The 20,128-nt window shown below is 50.1% G+C and overlaps 1 protein-coding gene across 7 annotated transcripts in view; it reads right to left on the minus strand.

Moving 5' to 3' along the window:
• Cacna1e (calcium voltage-gated channel subunit alpha1 E) overlaps nt 1-20,128 on the minus strand; it is a 473,485-nt gene that overhangs the window by 368,422 nt on the left and 84,935 nt on the right. For all 7 annotated transcript variants that reach the window (XM_052737226.1, XM_052737228.1, XM_052737227.1 and 4 more), the window contains exon 2: nt 17,069-17,519. In XM_052737226.1, the coding sequence (XP_052593186.1) occupies nt 17,069-17,505 (437 nt within the window). In that variant the 5' untranslated portion in view covers nt 17,506-17,519. The remainder of the gene's footprint in view (nt 1-17,068; nt 17,520-20,128) is intronic.

Here is a 20,128-nt window from a genome sequence, read left to right on the forward strand (position 1 = left end):
GAAAGACTGTTCGTGGTGTGTGTGTAGGGAGTGTTTCCAGCAATGGGTATGGACGTCAACAGGTTACCCGAGATTCTGGGAGAATCTAGCTAATTGCTGCTGAGTCTGTGGAAAGATGGGTAAGTAGCCTTGTTCCTTGAGCTAACTGAGGACCTTCTTTGTAGTCATGCAGCATAGCAAGGCCACCTTCAACAGAAGTCAGTGAGGATGTGGGCTCAATCCCAGCTGTGGCTATGTGACTTGGGGCCTGAGCACTTTCCATCACCCATAGTAACTGGTCGACCAGTAACCATGTCAATATTTGAGGTACGCAGCATGTTGAAGGGCACATGTTGTCATATAGACAATGAAGGTATGATTCAGGAAGGCTAAGCATTTCACCCACAGACAGCTAAGAAGTGTTGAGCTCAAGGAAAACTCAAAATCAGATAAGGCTCCATCACCCTTGTGACCCAGCACGGAGCCTCAGGTACATAAATGATGAACCAGTCAACCCTATACCCTGGTTTTACTTGTACGAAGATCTAGAACACCTCAGAAGAGTAGCCAATCCCCAGAGATGTGAAGGTCCTTGGGAAGCAGTCTTGAGTGGCCTGCTGTGTCCCAGGGGAGCTGGTGAAGGACTTCCTCCTGGCAGAGCTGGGCAGGCCAGGGAGTACCAGCTGCTTGCCCACCCTGTGGTCCCAGAGCTAGACAAGGAACTACCAAAACAATCACCTGAAGGGATTTAGAGCTGTGTCCAAACTCCACCTAAAATGAACCCATCCGAATCTTCAGGGGCTGGCTCTAGACACCCTTTTTTTTTTGTTGTTTTTTAATGAACCTGAGTGGAGGAAGCTAAGGTCACCATGTAAGTGGCTGTTCTTTCTCCCCAGTCACGATGAGGAATGCAGGACCAAGAGCGAGAAGAAACATCAGTCATCATGATAGTAAGCACCCTCGCCTCTGAGACCCTGGTGTCCTCAAGCAGAGAAAGATTAAGACACGTGTGTCCAAGGCTGGGGGGCAATAAGTGCAAGTACTCTCATCCCAAAGACTTCTGCACTTCCACTGACTCCGCTGCCTAAAGCATCTTTAGCTGGGGAGGCAGAGCTGAGCAGATGGCTCCTGCTGGCTAAAGTGGAGTACACTCAGACCGTCTATTGAGAGGGTCCAGGTTATGTCCACAGAGGTGTGATATGAGGTTGAGACAGAGAAGCATGGACCCAGAAGACACCATGAGGGGGCATTTCCTGGCTAGTGCCTCAGATGGTTCTGGAGGAGCCGCTGAGTAATCCACAGTTACAGAACATCCCTCTGAGCAGAGGCCAGGCTCTACCCACCCTGTGGCCCCACATAGGTGCTGAGATGTACCACTATCTCCCCTCTGGACTGGGGGGTTCTTGCCTCCCCTCCACCAGAAGCTTCTGGGAATGAGGTATCAGCCCTTTTAAGGAACAGACTGGTTTCTTGGCCAAAGTCATGACGACTTCTGGAGGAGTCTGTATCCAGTGACCGGTAAACGGGTGACCAAAAGCCTAGCTTCTTTTTTCTAACTCAGGAAGCTCCAGAACCTCCCAGGAGGTTGCCTGAGCATCACACCCCAACTTTCCCTATTGTTCAACCCCACCCTCTCCTCTCCTTTCTGTTACCCCATATATGATCCCCAAAAGTACCTCCAGTAAACCTGCTCATTAGCTCTGCCTCAGTCTCCAGAAGACAACCAGCAGCCAGCAGCCTCGCCTCCCTGGAGTCGCATGGCACCAGGCCAGGAGCAAGTGGGGGAAAAGCAAGGCAAAATGTCCTTGGTACAGAAGAGAGGTGAGGCCTGACAGAACCTATCCTGGGCCAAGCCAGGGCCAGCAAAGAGGCCAGATGCTCTGCTCGTGAACAGAGAAGAACGGTTCTTTGGTCATAGGACTCCAGAGGGTACATATAAGACAGGAAGGGAAGGAGGGACAGAAAAAGAATGGTAGGGTAGAGACGCAGTCCAGTTGGTAGAGAGCCTGCCTAGAATGCACAAGCCCTGGGTTTGAGCTCCAACACATAGACTAGGTGTGGTGCATGCCTGTAATCCCAGCTGTCAGGACGATAGAGGCAGGAGGATCAGTATACTGTTCAAGGGTATACTCAGCTACATAGCAAGTTTGAGACCAGTCGGAGATACAAGAGATCCGGTCTCTAAAAGAAAAAGGTGAGGAAAGTTTGAGAATCCCAACCGGTGTTGTAAAAGACTTTTTCTGGAGGCTACCAGTCACTTGACGAATGTGAACATCGTTGATTAGAATGCACCCCAATAGTAAATGATTCTCCTCCTTCTCTCTTTCTCCCTCTTTCTTTCTTTTCTTTCTTTCTTTCTTTCTTTCTTTCTTTCTTTCTTTCTTTCTTTCTTTTTCTTCTCCCCTTCTTCCTCCTTCTACTTTTCCTTCCTCTTGGTTTTGTTTTGTTTTGTTTTGTTTTTTTGAGATAGGGTTTCTCTGTGTAGCCCTGGCTGTCCTGGAACTCCCTCTGTAGACCAGGCTGGCCCTGAACTCACAGAGATCCCCCTGTCTCTACCTCCCGAGTGCTGTGATTATGAGTGTGTAGTGCCACCACCCAGCACTAACTGATTCTTAGTTCTATGTAACAAACAAGAAAACTAAGCTGCCCCGACTGGTAGGGAGCACAGGCGGGCTGGAAGAACAGACAGCTATCCCATGTACTCTTAACCAATAGCCCTCACTGCAGAGGAATGGGGGATGGCTCTATTCTGCACCTCAGAGCCCAGAGAGATAAAAAGGCCAAAATATACAGCTTTTTAAAGAAGCAATTCACGAGTCCCTTTCTCTGAGCCTGGTACCGCCATGGTGCCTGACTTAATGTTCCCCTCCAGAAGGTCTCTGTGTAACGTACAGGCTAACCTCCCATGGGGAGAACCTGTGGTTATAAGGTAGTAGGTTGCTTTCAGACAACTATGCACAAGCTTCGCACAACACAGCTTGGCAAGAGTAACTCACCTGTGGCCCAAACCAGAACCATAAGCCAGCTACCAGGGCCCAAGGACAGCACATGCACCACCCAGCTCCACCCAGATACAAGCATTCCCACCCTGCCCCCACCCCAGTTCATCCTTCCACCCCAAGGAGGCACCCAGGGGTCTCTACGGACATATGTGAATTCAGCAAATGCACCCCAACCATCCAGGAGGCACAGGGCTGCCCCTCTGTGCCGGATGCCACAAGCTGAGTCCCAAGCATTCCCAAAGCATGGCCCTGGCTCGGGATAAAACTGAATCTGTCAGTGAGCTAATTAGTGGCCCTGAGAGGTTAGGAACACTGGCTGACAATTAATGGCTCTATCTCTCTGTTTCCTGCTGCTGTATTATTAATTCATTCGGCCTCTCCTGCGGGACCTGAGAGATAACACGGACAGCAAAAGTTCACATTTCAATGTGAAGCTGAGATGGGGGTGTTGGGAGGGGTGGGGGGTGGGGGGAAGAAGCAGCGGTCCGGAGGTGGGAAGATGAGGACACAGTGTGGGAAAGGCCCTTCCCCAGATGGCTCCTAGGAACTGATCCTGTAGAAATGCAAGTGCAGGCCACAGCAGCACAGGCTACAGGTTTTCCTTGGCAGCTCCCTCTGATAGGGGTGCTTGGGGTCACAGCAGTTCCTTCAGGATACTGTATATATTGCCTTAAAGAGACACTAAGGACTCTCTTTCTAGAAACTGCCAAGGAAAGATGCACATCTTATACTGATATTATTTTTTAAGTAAAAGAACAAAAGCAAATTGTAGACTCTTAAGTGTGGCTTGATTTCACTTTCATGACGGTGGGGGTGGGGGGGAGGTGGAGGAAGGAGGGAGGGGGAACAAGCTTTTGGCAGCTCAGGAGTTAGAGATGGAGGGGAGCAGATGCAGTGGGTGGTACCCCGGGAAGGTATGACCAGGGGTAACAGCACAAGGCTGGACTTGCCCCCCGGTGTACTCAGTTATATCAGCTGCAGACTCCCCTGCCCCGTGGATACTGCCCATGAACTGACCACAGTTCTGACTCGCTCTAAACCTTACGGAGAGCAGGGGAACCTCCCCCTGCTCTCCGTAAGTCTGGGGAGGACAGGGGTAATGAGGCTGTGTGTGTGTCTTCAAGCGCCCAGCAAACATGAGGAAGCTAGGCAGTGGCCTGTGAGCATGGCTGAAAAGGGCCAAAAACAGGAGAGAGGGGGAGGGGGAGGGGTAAAAGAGAGCCAGGCCTGGGAGCAGTCAGCAGCAGGGCTGTCCAGTGCTGAGAGGAAAGAGCTCCAACCCAGGATGTCGGCTTCTCAGACGGTGCTGTGAGGTGGTGGTGGTGGCAATGGCCCCACGCGCCTCGGTGCTGGAACTGGGTGGGTATCAATCCGGTTAGATAAGTGTTTGTTTTCAACCATGGTTTCTGCTCTAGTGCCCATCACCAAATCCCTCAGCTATGTTCGCCTCCTCAAGCACTATTTCTTCTCTGATCCCACGTGCCCTGTCACATCCAAGAGAAGATGCCCTTATCTTTGTCTTGACCCTCGTGCAGCCGAGGTACCCAGGTGAGCTCTTTCAGAGAAGGGTGGAAAGCCGGCGCAGGCTGCAGTGGAGGGGGAGCCCTAGGATGAGATTAAAAACCCCTGGCCTTGCTCATCGATTGGCTCTACCACAGTTTGGGGCCTTCTGGCTTGCTTCCTGGCCTGTCATTTGATGGCTGTCCTCTGGGCGGCGCCAGCCCTCTGCAACAATACACAGCTTCCCAGACTACGACTGCTGCAATGCATAGAAATAACCACTAGGGGGCACCATAGAAGCACAAAAATAAGCCAAAAAAAAAAATCCTCTTTAGGGAAAGTACGACCAATTAATTGTACAGCTAGCAGGAGAGGATGTTGCTTTCACCACCCTTTTCCCCCATAAAGGTGACTGGGCATAGAATCTTGGCATATTCAAAAGGCCAAATGATCTGAAAATACTCGGGTCCACACAGGTGGAGATAGAGAAAGATACAGAAGTATGTACCGTGCACCAACATGGATGGGATGAGGGAGGCAGACAGGACTCTGAGCACAGGCTGTGGGTGCAGATTCCTTTCTCCATCCCTCCTTCAAGTCTGGGCAACAGACCTAATGCAGTACTGGCTCCCGGCACAGTGCTCAGGGCAAGGTAGAGACACCTGCTTTCTCCCTGGAGCCGCTGGTGGCTTCAGCAGAAGCAGGGAGGCTAGGCACAGGAGCTGCTTCTTCGGGGTGGGGTTTCTTTTTCTTTTTTGTGTGTTTATAAGATAGGGTCACATTGCGTAGACCAGACTGCTCTCAAACCCAAGATCCCTCTGCCTCAGCTTCCTGAATGCTGAGACTGTAAGTGTGAGCCACAGTTCCCGGACACTCATGTTTCTAGCAAGGCAGGAGGCCTCCTTAGCCAGACGTGGGGGATCTGAGGACAGAGTCACCACTATGAGTCCAAGCTGCACTGCGTCGGGCATCATCCAGGTCATTCCCTCACTCTGCCACAGAGGGAAGCTTGTAAAACTGTGGAAGACGCAAAGGTAGAAAAGCTAGGAAACGTCACCGGAGAGCAGTTGTACAGGCAGGCCCTTGTTTTGAATCCTAGAACAAATGAAGAAATGGAAGGGTGTGTGCTGAAGCTGCCCAAAGGGCCTGTGTGCATGTGTGTGGGGTGTGTGCATGTGTGTGTGTGTGTGTGTGTGTGTGTGTGTGTGTGTGTGTGTGTGTATGTTCGTGAGTGCATACATGCAGGGATGCACATTCATGTGCACGCATGCATGTGGAGACCAGAGGTCATCAGGTGTCTCCCTCAGTCACTCTGCCTTTTTTTTCCCCTTGAGATAAAGTCTCTCACTGAAGCCAAAGTTCATTAGTTTGGCTAAGCTGGCCGACCAGTGAGCCTCGGGGATCTTCCTGTCTCTGCCTCTCCAGCACTGAGATCCTAGGCACACATGTGCTCAGCATGCAACTGAGAGCTAGGGATCTAACTCGGGCCCACAATCCTCTGCAGCAAGTGCTGTACCAGCTTCCCAGTGCCCAGAGGGCCCGTTTTAAAAGCAAATTCCTAGGACTCTCTCAAACTGTGTCAGCTCTCCTCGGGGAGCCTGGTCCCCCGGATTCTCTGTGGCTTCCTGTTCTGCTCAGAATCCTGAGAAAGCAGGACATATGCTGCAGGTCTCCTCTTGGCTGCCGGTCCTCCAGGGTGTTGCTGTCTGGGGATGACAGTGTTGAAGGCTCACGGTTTCCATGTTCCGTGAGCATCTGCCCTGCTTTCAGCAGGCATGTTACACTACAACTCCAAGAGTCCAGAAAGCCTCATCTTTGGGCCTCACTGGCCTGCAAACTCAGGAACCTCCAGGGCCAACCTGTCATCTAAACGGTTGAACTTAGCTGAGGGTAAGCAGTAGGGATTGGTGTGGACCAGAGCGACCTTCAGACCTCCTAGCCTCCTGAAGGGCATAATTTGGAATGGAACTAAAATGTCAGATCATTCAACAAAAGCATCTTTACTCAACAAAATAATTTTTTTCTCCTGCAACATATTTCCACGGATAGTATTATTCAAAGAACTAAGCCAAGTTGTGCCCAACTTTGCCAGCAGGTGGCAGCACATGCCTCTAGATCTGTGTGGAGACGGCTGCTTTTCAAGAAGGCCAAGGGGGAAATGGCTTAATAGCCTTTAAAATTCAGCCGGAACACCCTAAGGCAGAGACATCTGTCTCCCACAGGATTTGTAGTACTGTTGAGTGTAGTGTAAATGCTTGTGAGGATGCTGTTTGGATGTCCAATGTTCATCCTCCCAATCTGGCTACACCATCCTCATTGCCTCTCCCCAGTGGCAGAATGGACAAACGTGGAGCGGGAGTTCAGGAGCGCTCCATTGCTCACCACAGCCCATGACCCACACGCACGTGGGAGGAAGGATTCATGTGAGGCCCCAGCAGTCACCCCGCCTCTTAGAATCCCCACTCCCCATCTCCCTCCTCTGTGATGAGGTCTGGATGGTGTTGGCGCTAAATACTGATAGGTGTTCACAGCCAGGAACTCCGAGTATTTCCACACCTACCTACCTGCGAGCTGCTGAGATCCACTGGTGTCTGTAGTAGATCCCAACCCTAACCGAGCCAGCCTCTGCTTCAGTGCCCCTCAGACGCCCAAGGCAGGTGATGATGGGGAGCAATGGGCCTTGGAGGTGAGGTCACTGGGGGGAACCAGGCACTGGGGGGAACCAGGCACTGGGGGAAAGCGTCAAGTGGTGGGCCAAGTGTTGCATACCGTCTCCCTCCCTCTGTTCAAACACACCTCTGCGCTATCTGTGATCTAGCAAAGGAAGAAAGTGAGGCTCGGAAGGGCAAAAGCATCGTTCAAAGTCAAGCAAGACACAGTCTGTCAAGATGAAACAGAGGCAAGGAGGAAGGTGCCCCATGCAACTTGCACGGCACCAGCCTTGCTTTGCTGCCCATGAGCTCCACGGGGCTAGCCTGCTCCACGGGGCTAGCCTGCTCCACCGCTAGAACGCCTGGTATCCTGAGCTTCCTGGACTAGTCCTGACAGCATGGCTGGGGCTGACATGAGCCTGGGAAGGCATCATTTTCTCCACACTAACACTTCACGGAGAATGCTTTCTCGTGCAAACACCAAACGCAGGGGTTGTTCTGTAGTGCACAGGGAACCAGGCAGTAAGGCCTCTCCCAGTGGCTCGGACACTCTTGTCAGAGGAGGCAGGCAGCTGCAGGAGGCCACAGGGCCCCATGGCAGGGATTCTATTATCGACTATAGGATAAAGGCATCCTTTTCCAGAAGGCATCAAAGGTCTAAATGACAAGAATTACAGACCCTGGTGACTGAGAGAAAGAGCATGCCAGATGAACGGATCCAGGGAAGAAACATAAAGAGACTTAGTCTGGGCATGAAAGCAGGCCAATGGCTAGGAGTAGGGAGAGTGAGAGAGAGTGACGGGGATAAGGTGGGTGGCTGGGCACAGACCAGATAGGGCGGGGTGTGAAAGTCAGGGCTAGGGGTACGGGATGTACTCTGATGTCAGGGGAAGCTGCGTCTCTCTAAACGGCCATGTCTGCTGTGGTAGACACATTCACTGGTTCTAGAGAAACACAGATCCAGTTGACAGAGGCCAATTAGGAGGCTGCTGTGGTGGGCGTGACAGTGGTTTGGACGTGGCTAGCAGCAGAGAGGGTGGAAAAAGCTTCGCCCTCGGGGGACATCTGAGAGACGGTGTCAACGGGGCTTGTTAACTGGCCGGAAGTGAGGGAAAGAGGGAGAAAGAAGGGATAATGAGAATGTCTGGTTTGGGCAACTGAGTAGATGGTACTGTATCCTGAGACAAAGGCGGTGGTGTGGAACTGTGTCAGAGGGGATGTGGAGTTCCGCCCCCGCCATGTTATATCTTCAACACTGGACGAGCAGGCAGAGACACTGAGCAAATATTTCGCTACAAGAATCAAAGTTTGGGGCACTGAAGAAGTGGCTCAGCAAGTGAGAATACTTGCTATGCAGGCAGGAGTACCTTAGTTCAAATCCCCAGCACCTACATAAGAGCCTGGCATGGCTGCACACAATGTCTGTAAGCCTGGCTCTGCTTGGGGGCGGGAGGGGAGAGACAGCAGGGTCACTAGGACTTCCAGGCCATCGGTCTAGTTCCAGGCTCAGGGAGAAACCCTGTCTCAAGGGAGTAAGTGGGAGAGGGATGGAAAAGGACACACGCGCGCGCGCGCACACACACACACACACACACACACACAAGTCAAGTAAATATATGGTCCTTGATGTCACCCATGAAGACTGCAGGCCTAGAAGAAGCCCAGAACAATCTTGGGACTTACCAACATTGCTCTGTGTGGTCTAATAAAAGTGTCCCAAGGTCACAACAGGACTGCCAGGGAAGTATTGAATCTCACCAAGCATCACAGACTGCCCAAGGTCACACAGTCTACAAGTCACCTTGTAATAACTCAAGTATGAACTGGTTTCCCAGCATTTACCAAATACTATACAATCCCCGCAGCGGACACTAAGGCAGAGAGAACACCTTAGTGGAGCAAGCAAGGGCTTGCAGTCAGAGGACATGGCGTGAAGCCCAGCTCTGTCCCATAGGGCGAGCCACTTAGCCTCTTTGAGCCTTAGCATCCCAGTGTATAAATCAATATTGCTTTTTCTTTTCACATTGCGGTTATCTCTTCAGCATCTATCATGTGCCAAGCACTGTGCTGTGAGATGGGGATACAGGTACTGTGCTGAGAGATGGAGATGCAGGTACTGTGCTGAGAGATGGAGATGCAGGTACTGTGCTGGGAGATGGGGATGCAGGTACTGTGCTGAGAGATGGAGATGCAGGTACTGTGCTGAGAGATGGAGATGCAGGTACTGTGCTGAGAGATGGAGATGCAGGTACTATGCTGGGAGATGGGGATGCAGGTACTGTGCTGAGAGATGGGGATGCAGGTACTGTGCTGTGAGATGGAGATGCAGGTACTGTGCTGAGAGATGGAGATGCAGGTGCTGTGCTGAGAGATGGAGATGCAGGTACTATGCTGGGAGATGGGGATGCAGGTACTGTGCTGAGAGATGGGGATGCAGGTACTGTGCTGTGAGATGGAGATGCAGGTACTGTGCTGAGAGATGGGGATGCAGGTGCTGTGCTGAGAGATGGGGATGCAGGTACTGTGCTGAGAGATGGAGATGCAGGTACTGTGCTGAGAGATGGGGATGCAGTACTGTGCTGTGAGATGGAGATGCAGGTACTGTGCTGAGAGATGGAGATGCAGGTGCTGTGCTGAGAGATGGAGATGCAGGTACTGTGCTGGGAGATGGGGATGCAGGTACTGTGCTGGGAGATGGAGATGCAGGTACTGTGCTGGAGATGGAGATGCAGGTATTGTGCTGAGAGATGGGGATGCAGGTACTGTGCTGAGAGATGGAGATGCAGGTACTGTACTAGGAGATGGAGATGTAGGTACTGTGCTAGGAGATGGAGATGCAGGTACTGTGCTAGGAGATGGAGATGCAGGTACTGTGCTAGGAGATGGAGATGCAGGTGCTGTGCTGGGAGATGGAGATGCAGGTACTGTGCTGTGAGTTGGAGATGCAGGTGCTGTGCTGGGAGATGGAGATGCAGGTACTGTGCTGGGAGATGGAGATGCAGGTGCTGTACTGGGAGATGGAGATGCAGGTACTGTGCTGGAGATGGAGATGCGGTGGAGAGCAGACAGACTTCTCTGCACACCGACGAGAGGGCGAAACAGACATGTAAACAGGCAATTACAATACAGTGTGATAAGCACTGTGATTATGGAAATGCCGCTTCCCTCTTCATAGAGTAAGGCATGCCAGCCTACGCAGACTTTGGAGTTACACATAATTTCCTTTCTTCCAAGCCTATATGTAATAATAGTCCCGTATGAAATGTTTCTGTTCCGTATAATAGTACCTATTATTTCCATTAGTATAAATAATACTAGCAAGGCACCCAGCACATAGCCGGTGCTCCATCAATGGCAGCGGCCATTATTAAGATGGGCTTCTGACCTAGCACTGTCTCTCGCTTTCTCTCCAGTAGATTAGGAACCATACCAGCTAGTCTATAGGTTCATTGTGAAGATCAGATGAATAGTACGTGTGAAAACATTGTGTAAGCTGGAGGGAATTATATTAAAGAATATTTTCATTAGTAAAAGCCTGTTCTTGCGCTCCTTGGTAAAATTACAAACCTTTGCTCTATAAGGAGTCTGAAGCAAAGCTCCTTCTACCCCCACACCAAGCGTGAGGAAACCTCTTAGCGGGTTCTTGGGGAAATAACATTCTGTATGCAGTCACCTGTTTGGTGCAAAGCAGACGAGGCTGTTGTCTTTAGAACACGCCTGGAGTGCTTTCTGTAGGAAACAGCCTGGCACTCTGGGGATCCTCCTCCTCAGCAGCCCTCCTCTTACCAACATTTGGCACACCCTGCTGTGGGCAACAACACAGGGAAAATCCCAGGTTGGTTCCTAGTCTGCTTCCTGCATCACCAGAGCCCTGACTTGGTGCCAAGGAGAAAGGATTTGTAATGCTCTGTGTGTGTGTGTGTGTGTGTGTGTGTGTGTGTGTGTGTGTGTGTGTGCGCGCGCGCTGGGCTGGGCTGTCAGGTATGTGGGTGATGGACCAGGCCCCAGGAGGAGCAGAGCTTGAGGGGAGGGTTACAGGAAACAGGCAGAGGAGCTGGTTTCCTGCAGCAAATCCCTGCCTGAGAAAGAACCTGCAGGATGCTGCTGTACAGAAGAGAAGGTTCTAGAAGCCCTGAAGAGGGCAAGGACGAAGATGTCTCACTTCCTCAGCTGATTGTTCAGATTGAGTCAACAGCCTACACAACCACACAGCACGGCTGGCCGGGGGAATTCCGGTACTGTGAGCCAAGCACATAGCAGACACTGTTCTCAAACCTGAAGATGAGGCAGAGTCTCTGCTTACACTCCAGCACAAAACGTGTATGTCTGTGTGCTGGGGAAGCGGGAACTAAAATGACCAATAAGGCAGCACAGAGTCGGTGATGATGGAGGGGATATTGTTTTATACAGAATGAGGAGTGGTCCCTCCGAGCAGTGATGATGGAGGGGATACTGTTTTATACAGAATGAGGAGTGGTCCTTCCGAGCAGTGATGATGGAGGGGATACTGTTTTATACAGAATGAGGAGTGGTCCCTCCGAGCAGCGAGGGAAGACAAAGGTAGATGGAGGAAGAACATTGTCAGGAAAAGGGCCCGTGAAGGTAAAGGTGAGAGTAGTCTGGGTATCTTCAAGGAATAACGAGGGTCAGAAGTAACTAGGGCAGAGGGCAAGGAGGAGACTGGGAAAGAGGGTCAGAGCCACCTCTGTGGAGCACAGGGAGCAGGGACAACATGCAGGACAGAGAGATTACATAAGTCGTATAAAGGGCTGTTGTATGTGAGGCAGGACCGCTGAGCTGAGGGCTACTTTGACACATGGTTACAGACTCTCACAGAAACTCCATGCATGTCTTCCCAACTCCTTTTAAAATCTAAAGAGATGGAGTAGGGGAGGTTTAGCTACCAAGGAGGAAAAAGACTAGCAAATGGGGAGGGAAATGGGGAGGCTGTTTAAGGGGTGGCCAGACTAATCCCCTTGGACACAGTTCTTAAGTACTCTGTGTCCCAGCTGGAAAAGCAGAATTAATAATTCCTATGATTTTGCTTTTCTGTACCCCACCCCCAAAGGCTCTCATGTTGAAGGCTTGGTCCCCAATGTAGCAGTGTTCAGAGGTAGACCTTTGGGTGGACATGGGATCGTCACAGCTCTGACCTCATGGATTCACAGCTTAATTGTGTCACAAACATGAGCTTTTCCTCTTTACTTCTGACCACCATGGAGTACCCAACTTTCCTGCTACATGGGCCTCCGCCGGGATGCAGAGACCCGCCACAGACCGAGAGGCAACTGGACCAAGAGACCCTGAACCCAAACCTCTAAAACCTGAGCTAAAAATAAATCTTTCTTCCTAGAAGTTAATTTCTCTTCAGTATTTTGTCACAATGGCACAGAGCTGACCAGTTCCATTCTGACACAGAGTGAGTGAGTTCACATTGGAAGACTCTAGAACAGTGCAAGTCACCTGGTAAAGAACACCAATGTCTGTCTGTCTGCCTGCCTGCCTGCCTTCCTTCCTTCTTTCTTTCCTTCCTTCCTTTCTATTTCTTCCTTCCTTCCTTCCTTCCTTCCTTCCTTCCTTTCTTCCTTCCTTCCTTCCTTCCTTCCTTCCTTCCTTCCTGTTAACAGCAACTTTGTCATCCAGCTGACAGGTTGTAATTGTGATGAATTTCATACTAAACTTACAGCCGTGGGGGTTACACATAATCACAGTCCCTGAATAGAAATCGAAAGTGGCTAAGGGCAGGGCGCTCATGGCAGAAGAGGTGAAAGATGAATCCGGACATTTTGAAAGGCAAGCCAAGGGGGACCGGCAAGGGCTGAGTACTGGTGTGAAAAGCAGGATCGACTTCAACATGTCTGGTCATGGTCCCGAAGGTCATAGGTCCTGTTTACTGAGACAAGGAAGGCCTCAAGAAAGGCCGACCTGAGAGAAGAACATTGTTTGGGTGTTGGATGTGTTAAATTAAGTTGTCTGGGGACATGACAAGCAAAGGTGCTAAGAAGTGAGTAGAGTATATCTAAAATTCAGGAGAGTGACCAACATGTGGTGGCAGCTCAGGGGCTGGGGCTGGATGAGATCGCTAGGAAATAGACCTTGGTGGGAAGAGAACAGATGCTCAATAGCTGCTGTCCAGGGATGGAGAAGGAGTAAGGAAACTAGCAAGGAAGGTTGGGAGCTCACTGTGGTTTCATGACAGCCGTGGGGGGAAAAACAGTAAGAGGCAAAAGCAGCAGTTAAATAGTATTGCCACTACTACTGATATCAAAAAGACTGGACATAGAAGACCATCCATTAGATCGCCAATGGGGAGACTGAGTTGACCCAGAGAGGAGATGGAGGTCGATTGAAATGAGTTCAAAAGGGAGTTGTGAGAACAAGCATGGGAAACAGAGGTAGCAGACCGAAGGGCTCAACTTCCTCTACCCTGGCATGAGACTCCCCTGAGGATCCTGAGGAGCAGTCAGTTCACAGCAGCAGAAGGAAAAGGCTGGTTCAGGGGCAGATGCAGAGGTGGGCTCTGTGGGAGGGAGAGATCGTGCATGCCATTTTCCCAGTGAAGTCGGAAAGCAACTCTGGGCATCAGCTCCAGGTGAACTGAAGGAGAAGTTGGGGGTTCAAGAATGAGATACTCCCCACAAGGGTTTAGGAATGAGTGTGAAAGGGCAAGGTAGTAAGACTTCTGAGCAAGTCAAAAGGCTGACTGGAGGCGGTAGTCATGTTTCTGACCACAGCCAGCATGGCTGTAGGAGTTTTTTTCCTAAAAATTCAGATGTCCGAGTGCACACAGATGTGGCAAGTAGGATAAGGGCAGAGTTGGGGGTCTGCAAGGCCAGCACGATGAAGCCACAGAGGGACTAGAAAGTGGAGGCCGAAGACTAGGGTGTGATCATGATGATGCTGAAGCAAGAGACAGACTACACAACTTGGAAGGCTTCCAGCATTCTTTACCTAGGCTAGTGACTGATGCTCTCTTAGAAACTCATAGAAGAAAGAATGGAGAGAGGAGGAGAAGATCTCAAGTAAAAGCTCATCATTTTCCTCTGGGAACTATTTGATGTCTACGATAGGATTTAATTTGATAGGATGGGGAAAGTAAACACAAGATTAAAGATGAGGGTAGCAAAAAAAAAAAAGAAGAAGAAGAAGAAGAGAGGAGATAGGGTCATTGTTCTGCTGTGGATGCAGTGAGACTAAGGAATCTAAGGAGCTGAGCATGGAAGGGAGGTTACTGGACAGAAAGGAGGCAGTGATCAGATGCAAGCATGCTTCCAACTGGGACAGAGGAGCTGTGACGCCATGACAACAACGTAAAACTGTGAGAGCAGGATGCAATGAGGCAAAGTCACTGGGAAAAAGGACCAAAGGAACCAAGAGCCCAGGGCATAGGGACAGACACATACAAGGACACAAGAGTCCCTTGGGGTGTATGGGAAGTGTATGAAGAAGGGGGTACGGGAGAAAGAGGCAGTGGAGGAGCTAAAGTCTTCCTAGAACAAAAGGACTGTCTGGGACCCTGTAGACGACTGTAACCTGGGGCAGCAGGTAGGATTTTGTAATGACACGTGTGTGGTGAACACCTGTAATCCCCACACTCAGGAGGCAGAGGCAGAAGGAGGGAGAACTCAGGGCCAGCCTGGGCTACATAACAAGACCCTGGGAAAGAAAAAACTAGAGGGAAGAGGTGGGGGGTTGAAAGGAGAAAGACGGCAGAAAGAAGAGGAAAAGGAAGGAAAGGTCAGAGGACTTTTCTGATGCTAAGATGTAAGTTCTAGGCCAGTGGTTCTCAAAATGTGGGTCATGACCCCTTGGGTTGTATATCAGATATCCTGCCTATCAGATATTTACATTATGATTCATAACAATAGCAAAATTACTATTATGAAGTAGCAATGAAAATAGTGTTATGGTTGGGAGTCTCCAAGCAGATGACAGTACTGAGTGCTGAGGGGACAGGTACGGATGAGGTAACATCACTCACTGACTCTATCGCTCCCCAATTTCCTCACTAGCCAATTCTATTCAGATGTCTAACTCCATCACCCTTCTGAAATTGTCCCCTTTAAGGTCATGTTCCAAAACCAACGAACGGCTCCTCCTCCGTCCTCCCCTTCTGTGACTCCCAGCACATCCTGTCCAAACACCACCTTCCTTCCGAAAGCAGTTTTGTTCCCACTGCTCTGCCTCTCACCTCCTCAGTCAACTCTCCTCACCTCTCAATGCACCTGCTTAGCTGAAAGCAGTTCCCATGTCCACGCCAGGTAGGTGTCTGGGACCAAATCCTGATACCCCTCCATTAGCAAAGGTGATCTTGGTGAAATACATCAAAGTTTTTTACATACTGCTTGTCACAGTGGAGTTAGTTTTACATTGAGCGTTGTAGGAATCCTCACATCAGGACACAAGACAGTCATTGGGTGACATGAACAATGTTTATGCTCTGAAAACTTCCTTGAGTTTTTCAGAGTCGTGTTATAAAGATGACAGAGATGCAGAATAAAATGCTTCTCTTTGCTTCCTTGATTGACATAGGGGTCTGCTAGGTAGCCCTGACTGATCTAGCACTGATTATATAGCTCACCTAGAACTTGAAGTGCCTTTGGCTTCAGCCTCCTGACTATTGGGTATACACCATGATATTTGTGAATATGAACAAATACCAACTATCATAGCTATCTACTTCTTCCTCCTCAGTTTCCAAACTGAGTTTCCAAGACTCACTTAGGTCACCTTGAGTCAGTCCTCAGCATCTCAACCCTCACACTAGTTGGCCAAGACATCTCAATAGCCCATTGAGATAAGAAATACTATGGGAATGAAAGGCATCATGCCTTCTGAGTAAAACCCAGAGATTCTAGTGTCAGCAAGGTGGGGTGCAAATCCCTCATCAATATTGAACTGCAATAACAACACAGTTATTATCAAGTGGCCTGAGAAAGTCGCTTCCCTGTGCTTAGTAGCTAAATATGCATGCAATTGTACCTACCTCATAGTCTCAGCAAGGGATTAGTACATGCAATGTGTTTCCTGCACTTAAAAGAGTTATGGGTTTTAAAGACTAACAGAACCGAGAGGTGAATAATGCCATTCATTAAATGGTGGCTGCACTCAGCTCCTGCATCTGAAGAGTTCATCACAAATTAGGGCTAATGAATGGATGAACAAACTAATAAATACTAAATTTTTTTGCTGCCACTGAAAACGCCTCTATCTAGTCGCTTGACATTAACACTTCCATCTCAGGTAGGAAGAAAGACATAAAGACCACAGGACATGCGAACATGCACAATAAACTGACTTAGAGAGCAAAACTAAGTCCATATATGGTGCACAAAACTCAGACAATTGAATACTACCTTCCTTTAAGTCATGACTCCTGGAAATAGTAAAACAAAACAAAATTCTCAAGCAGCATGCCTCCAAGCCAGCCTAAGTCAGAACAGAAACTCTCTGGTCCTACGCGGAAAGAGAAGAGATGAAGCCATGGGTGGCCACACAGCTTGGTGATTCTCTTCCCTCCCCTCTGAGGAGAGACTTGCCCCAAATAAGATTGTCCAAGGATGGAGAAAGAAAAGGAACGGCCGTTCAGTTCCTGAAGGAAGCACGACACGGGTGGTTCAAGTCGTCGTCCATCCTACACGGCTTGCAGAGACAGACCCAGTTTCTTCTCCCTAGGAGCTTAAACGGGTTAGCTGGGCAGTGGAAGCCCAAGTTGATTGACCCTTATTTGACGGACCCAATAACATTCAGAGTAGCCCACAAGGTGGGCAGTATGATCACTGGCTGCTGAACACAGCGACCTCATCCGGAGGGTGCTACTCCTAGGTTAGTGGACGCAGAGACAAATACCTCTCCCTCTCCTCCCCTGCCTCTCGCGCCCCTCCCCAGCCTCTGGGTCCACCCTGTCCCCAGTGCCCACCCACTTGCCATACTCACTCCCACTCCTTTCGTCGGGCCTGCGGGGTACTCTGCATCTTGTGTGCTTCGTGGGCCTTGATGATGTCCCGCTGCTCGATGAGACCCCCGCGCCTCCGCTTCATGACCTCTGGGCTCACAGGGAGGAAGGTGCTGGAGCCTGCATCCAGCGTGGTGCTGCCCTCCCAGCCCGGGCCCTCGCCCTCCTGCACCGGGAAGAAGTTGTCGAAGCCAGCCACCGCAGAGCGCGGGGAGGCGGGCAGCATGCCCACCTCGTCGGAGGCATCGGCCTCGAGCAGGGCACACTGCTGTGGCCGCCATGCCTCCTCCTCGGGCAGGGCCAGGACGTGGCGACGCCGGCCAGCAGCCCCAGGTTCAGGGCTCCCTCCCGCAGCCGGGCACAGGGCGGGCTCGGGCAGCCTTCGGCCTGGGCTCAGTCCACGCATCTCGGGCACCATCACAGAACATTGCTCTGCCAGGGAAAGGATGGGCAGAGACAAAGGGTGGGGAGGAGGAGGGGGAAAGGATCATGGGCACAGGGAAATAGAGAAGAGAAAGAGATTAATGACACTACCCTCCAAGGCTCAGGGCTGCTTCCCAGGCCTGGCCAATAAACCGGCATACAAGCAGAGCTTGGTAAAAGATGCTAAAATCCGTAGTATCGACTGTAGACTAGTCTAGGTACCAGGCTCACTGGGTAGCAGAATTTAAGCAAGGCAGACTTCATTCTTACCGTGAAACTCTGATCTAGAGCAGAAGACAGAGGTCACGTGATTACAGTGGTTCCCCTACTCACCACTGGACGACCTCCCTATAAAGCCATTGTAAGGAGAAAATGTTGGGAATCAAATAGCGTTGAATGCCTAAGTTACTGAACACCACATTCTAGCAACACAGTACACTGTCCAGAGCAACAGTTTTCCCACATGATTAGGAGGCTGGAAACCAGCTCACCGCCACTGCCCAGAACCATAAGAGGAACATATCAAGAGACCTGGGAAAGATCAAAATTCTAAACACGAAGTGCATTTTCAACTGAACGTGTGTGGCCTTCACACCATCATTCAAAAGGGGCCGTCAATATGTGCACAGGTGACAGACATTCCAGAACCTTCTACAAGGAGAAGACATTATCTCAGGTAGACAGCAAAACAGTCGGATTAAAAGAAGCCTCCTCACCCCTATTCCAGTTTCCCAGCTCCTCTGCTGTCCTGGCCACCTGCTGCTGTCTGCCTCCCCAGGCCAGCCACATAGTAGAGCATGTCCTGTGTCTAGGTCCTCCCCTCTCTCCTGATGCATGCATCTACCTGCTGTGGGATGTCTTTCTGTATACTGTGAATATGTCTTTCTCTGGTTGATAAATAAAGCTGCATTGGCCTATGGCAAGGCAGCTTAGAGGCAGGTGGAAATCCAAGCAGATAGACGGAAAGAGAAAGGAGAGGCAGAGAGATGCCAGCCGGCCACCCAAGGAACAACATGCCAGCAGACCGGTAAGCCACGGAACATGTGGCAAAACATAGATTAATAGAATGGATTAATTTAAGTTATAAGAGCTAGCTAGCAAGAAGCCTGCCATAGGCCATGCAATTGGTAATTAATATAAGCCTCTATATGTTTATTTGGGTCTGAGTGGCTACGGGACCAGCAGGACACAGGAAAATTTCTGACTACATCCACCTCAAGACCCAGGGAGCTGGTACAGATCCAGATGCTCCAATGACTCCCCAAAGCCAGATTCTGCTTTCCACACCAAGGAGAATATAGCCAGATTCACTTTGGAAAGAGTGGTTACCATGTGCCAAACCCAGTGCCAGGTACAAGGCATCCCAACATGAGCTTGATATGATCCACGTCATACCCATGAGGACACAGGAGGAATACCAATTCTTGTCACGTAGCGTGATGTGCTGTGGCTGATATAGGCCTGATGTCTGTAGGTGCTCTGAGGAGGGCCACCTTATGTATCTGGGGTAGTCAAGAGAGCTGTGTGGTAGACAGGACCCTGAAGCAAGGTATGGCTAGATGTCTCCAGTTAAGGGACAGGAGAGGGGGACAGGGAGGTTCATAGGTAAGATGATCAGCATATATACACAGAGGAGGATTCAAGGAACCCAGAGGATGTGGAAAGTATTTCTTTCATAAGCCTGAGGTCCCCATAGTCCTTCAGGCTTGAGAGGACCTCAGCTTTCCACCTGAAGATACTGCTGTCTATCTTTCAGCCAAGGACCCAACTCCTGAACTTTCAACATCCTCCCCAAGTATATGTGCAGCCATACCCCTAGTAGCCACGAGTGGTGTGAACACATATCCCTTTGGTGGTAGGAACTGCCATATGCTCTGTGTACTCAAAGAAACCTTGGCATCCAGACCACTTAGCTAGTGTGGAATGAGGCCCCATTACACACTGGGACACCCGGGGAAGCATCCTTTTAGAATGCTACACACACCTGCCCCCTAGTTATCTTCTGCTTTCCCCAACATGAACTGCAAATCAAACTATAAACCAGAAAAGTAAAGAACATGAATGGTTATAAATTTTAATATTCAACCATATTATTTTATAGATGAGAAGGATAAGGTCCCAGAGGTTATTTTACAGATGAGGAGGATAAGGTCCTAGAGGTAGAAAGACCCACCCAGGGTCACACTGTCCATTATGTCAACTGGGGATAGACTCAGATTTCAAGTCTGAGCTTCCATTTTTTTTTTCACCATATTGATCATAATGCTTGTGTTCCATGAAGCAGAATCCAAAAGTACCACGCCCATTACCTCATAACTATGTTTACACAGCAATCATAAGAAAAAGCCCAGTTGACAGGATGACCTTAATACCTATAAGAGAAAACCTGATGTGAGCTATAAATAGACCCACACTTCCCAGCAGAGCAGGTTCTGAGGCAGCCCCTTCATTGTCTCCCTTCCTTCTCCATCATCTGCACTCCTCTTTCCAGACATGGTACCCAAGCCTTCTGGGAGCTGAGCTGAGCACAGGCTTGCACTACACATTTGGCCCCCAAGGTTGAGGGAAGCCAGCGGGACAGGGGGAGGGAAAGGGTGCAGGCTGAGCCTAATGAGGAG

This window comes from Peromyscus californicus, unplaced genomic scaffold (genome assembly GCF_007827085.1).
Source record: "Peromyscus californicus insignis strain IS unplaced genomic scaffold, ASM782708v3 Scaffold_14__1_contigs__length_90479793_seg_2, whole genome shotgun sequence".
Classification (NCBI taxonomy): Eukaryota; Metazoa; Chordata; class Mammalia; order Rodentia; family Cricetidae; genus Peromyscus; species Peromyscus californicus.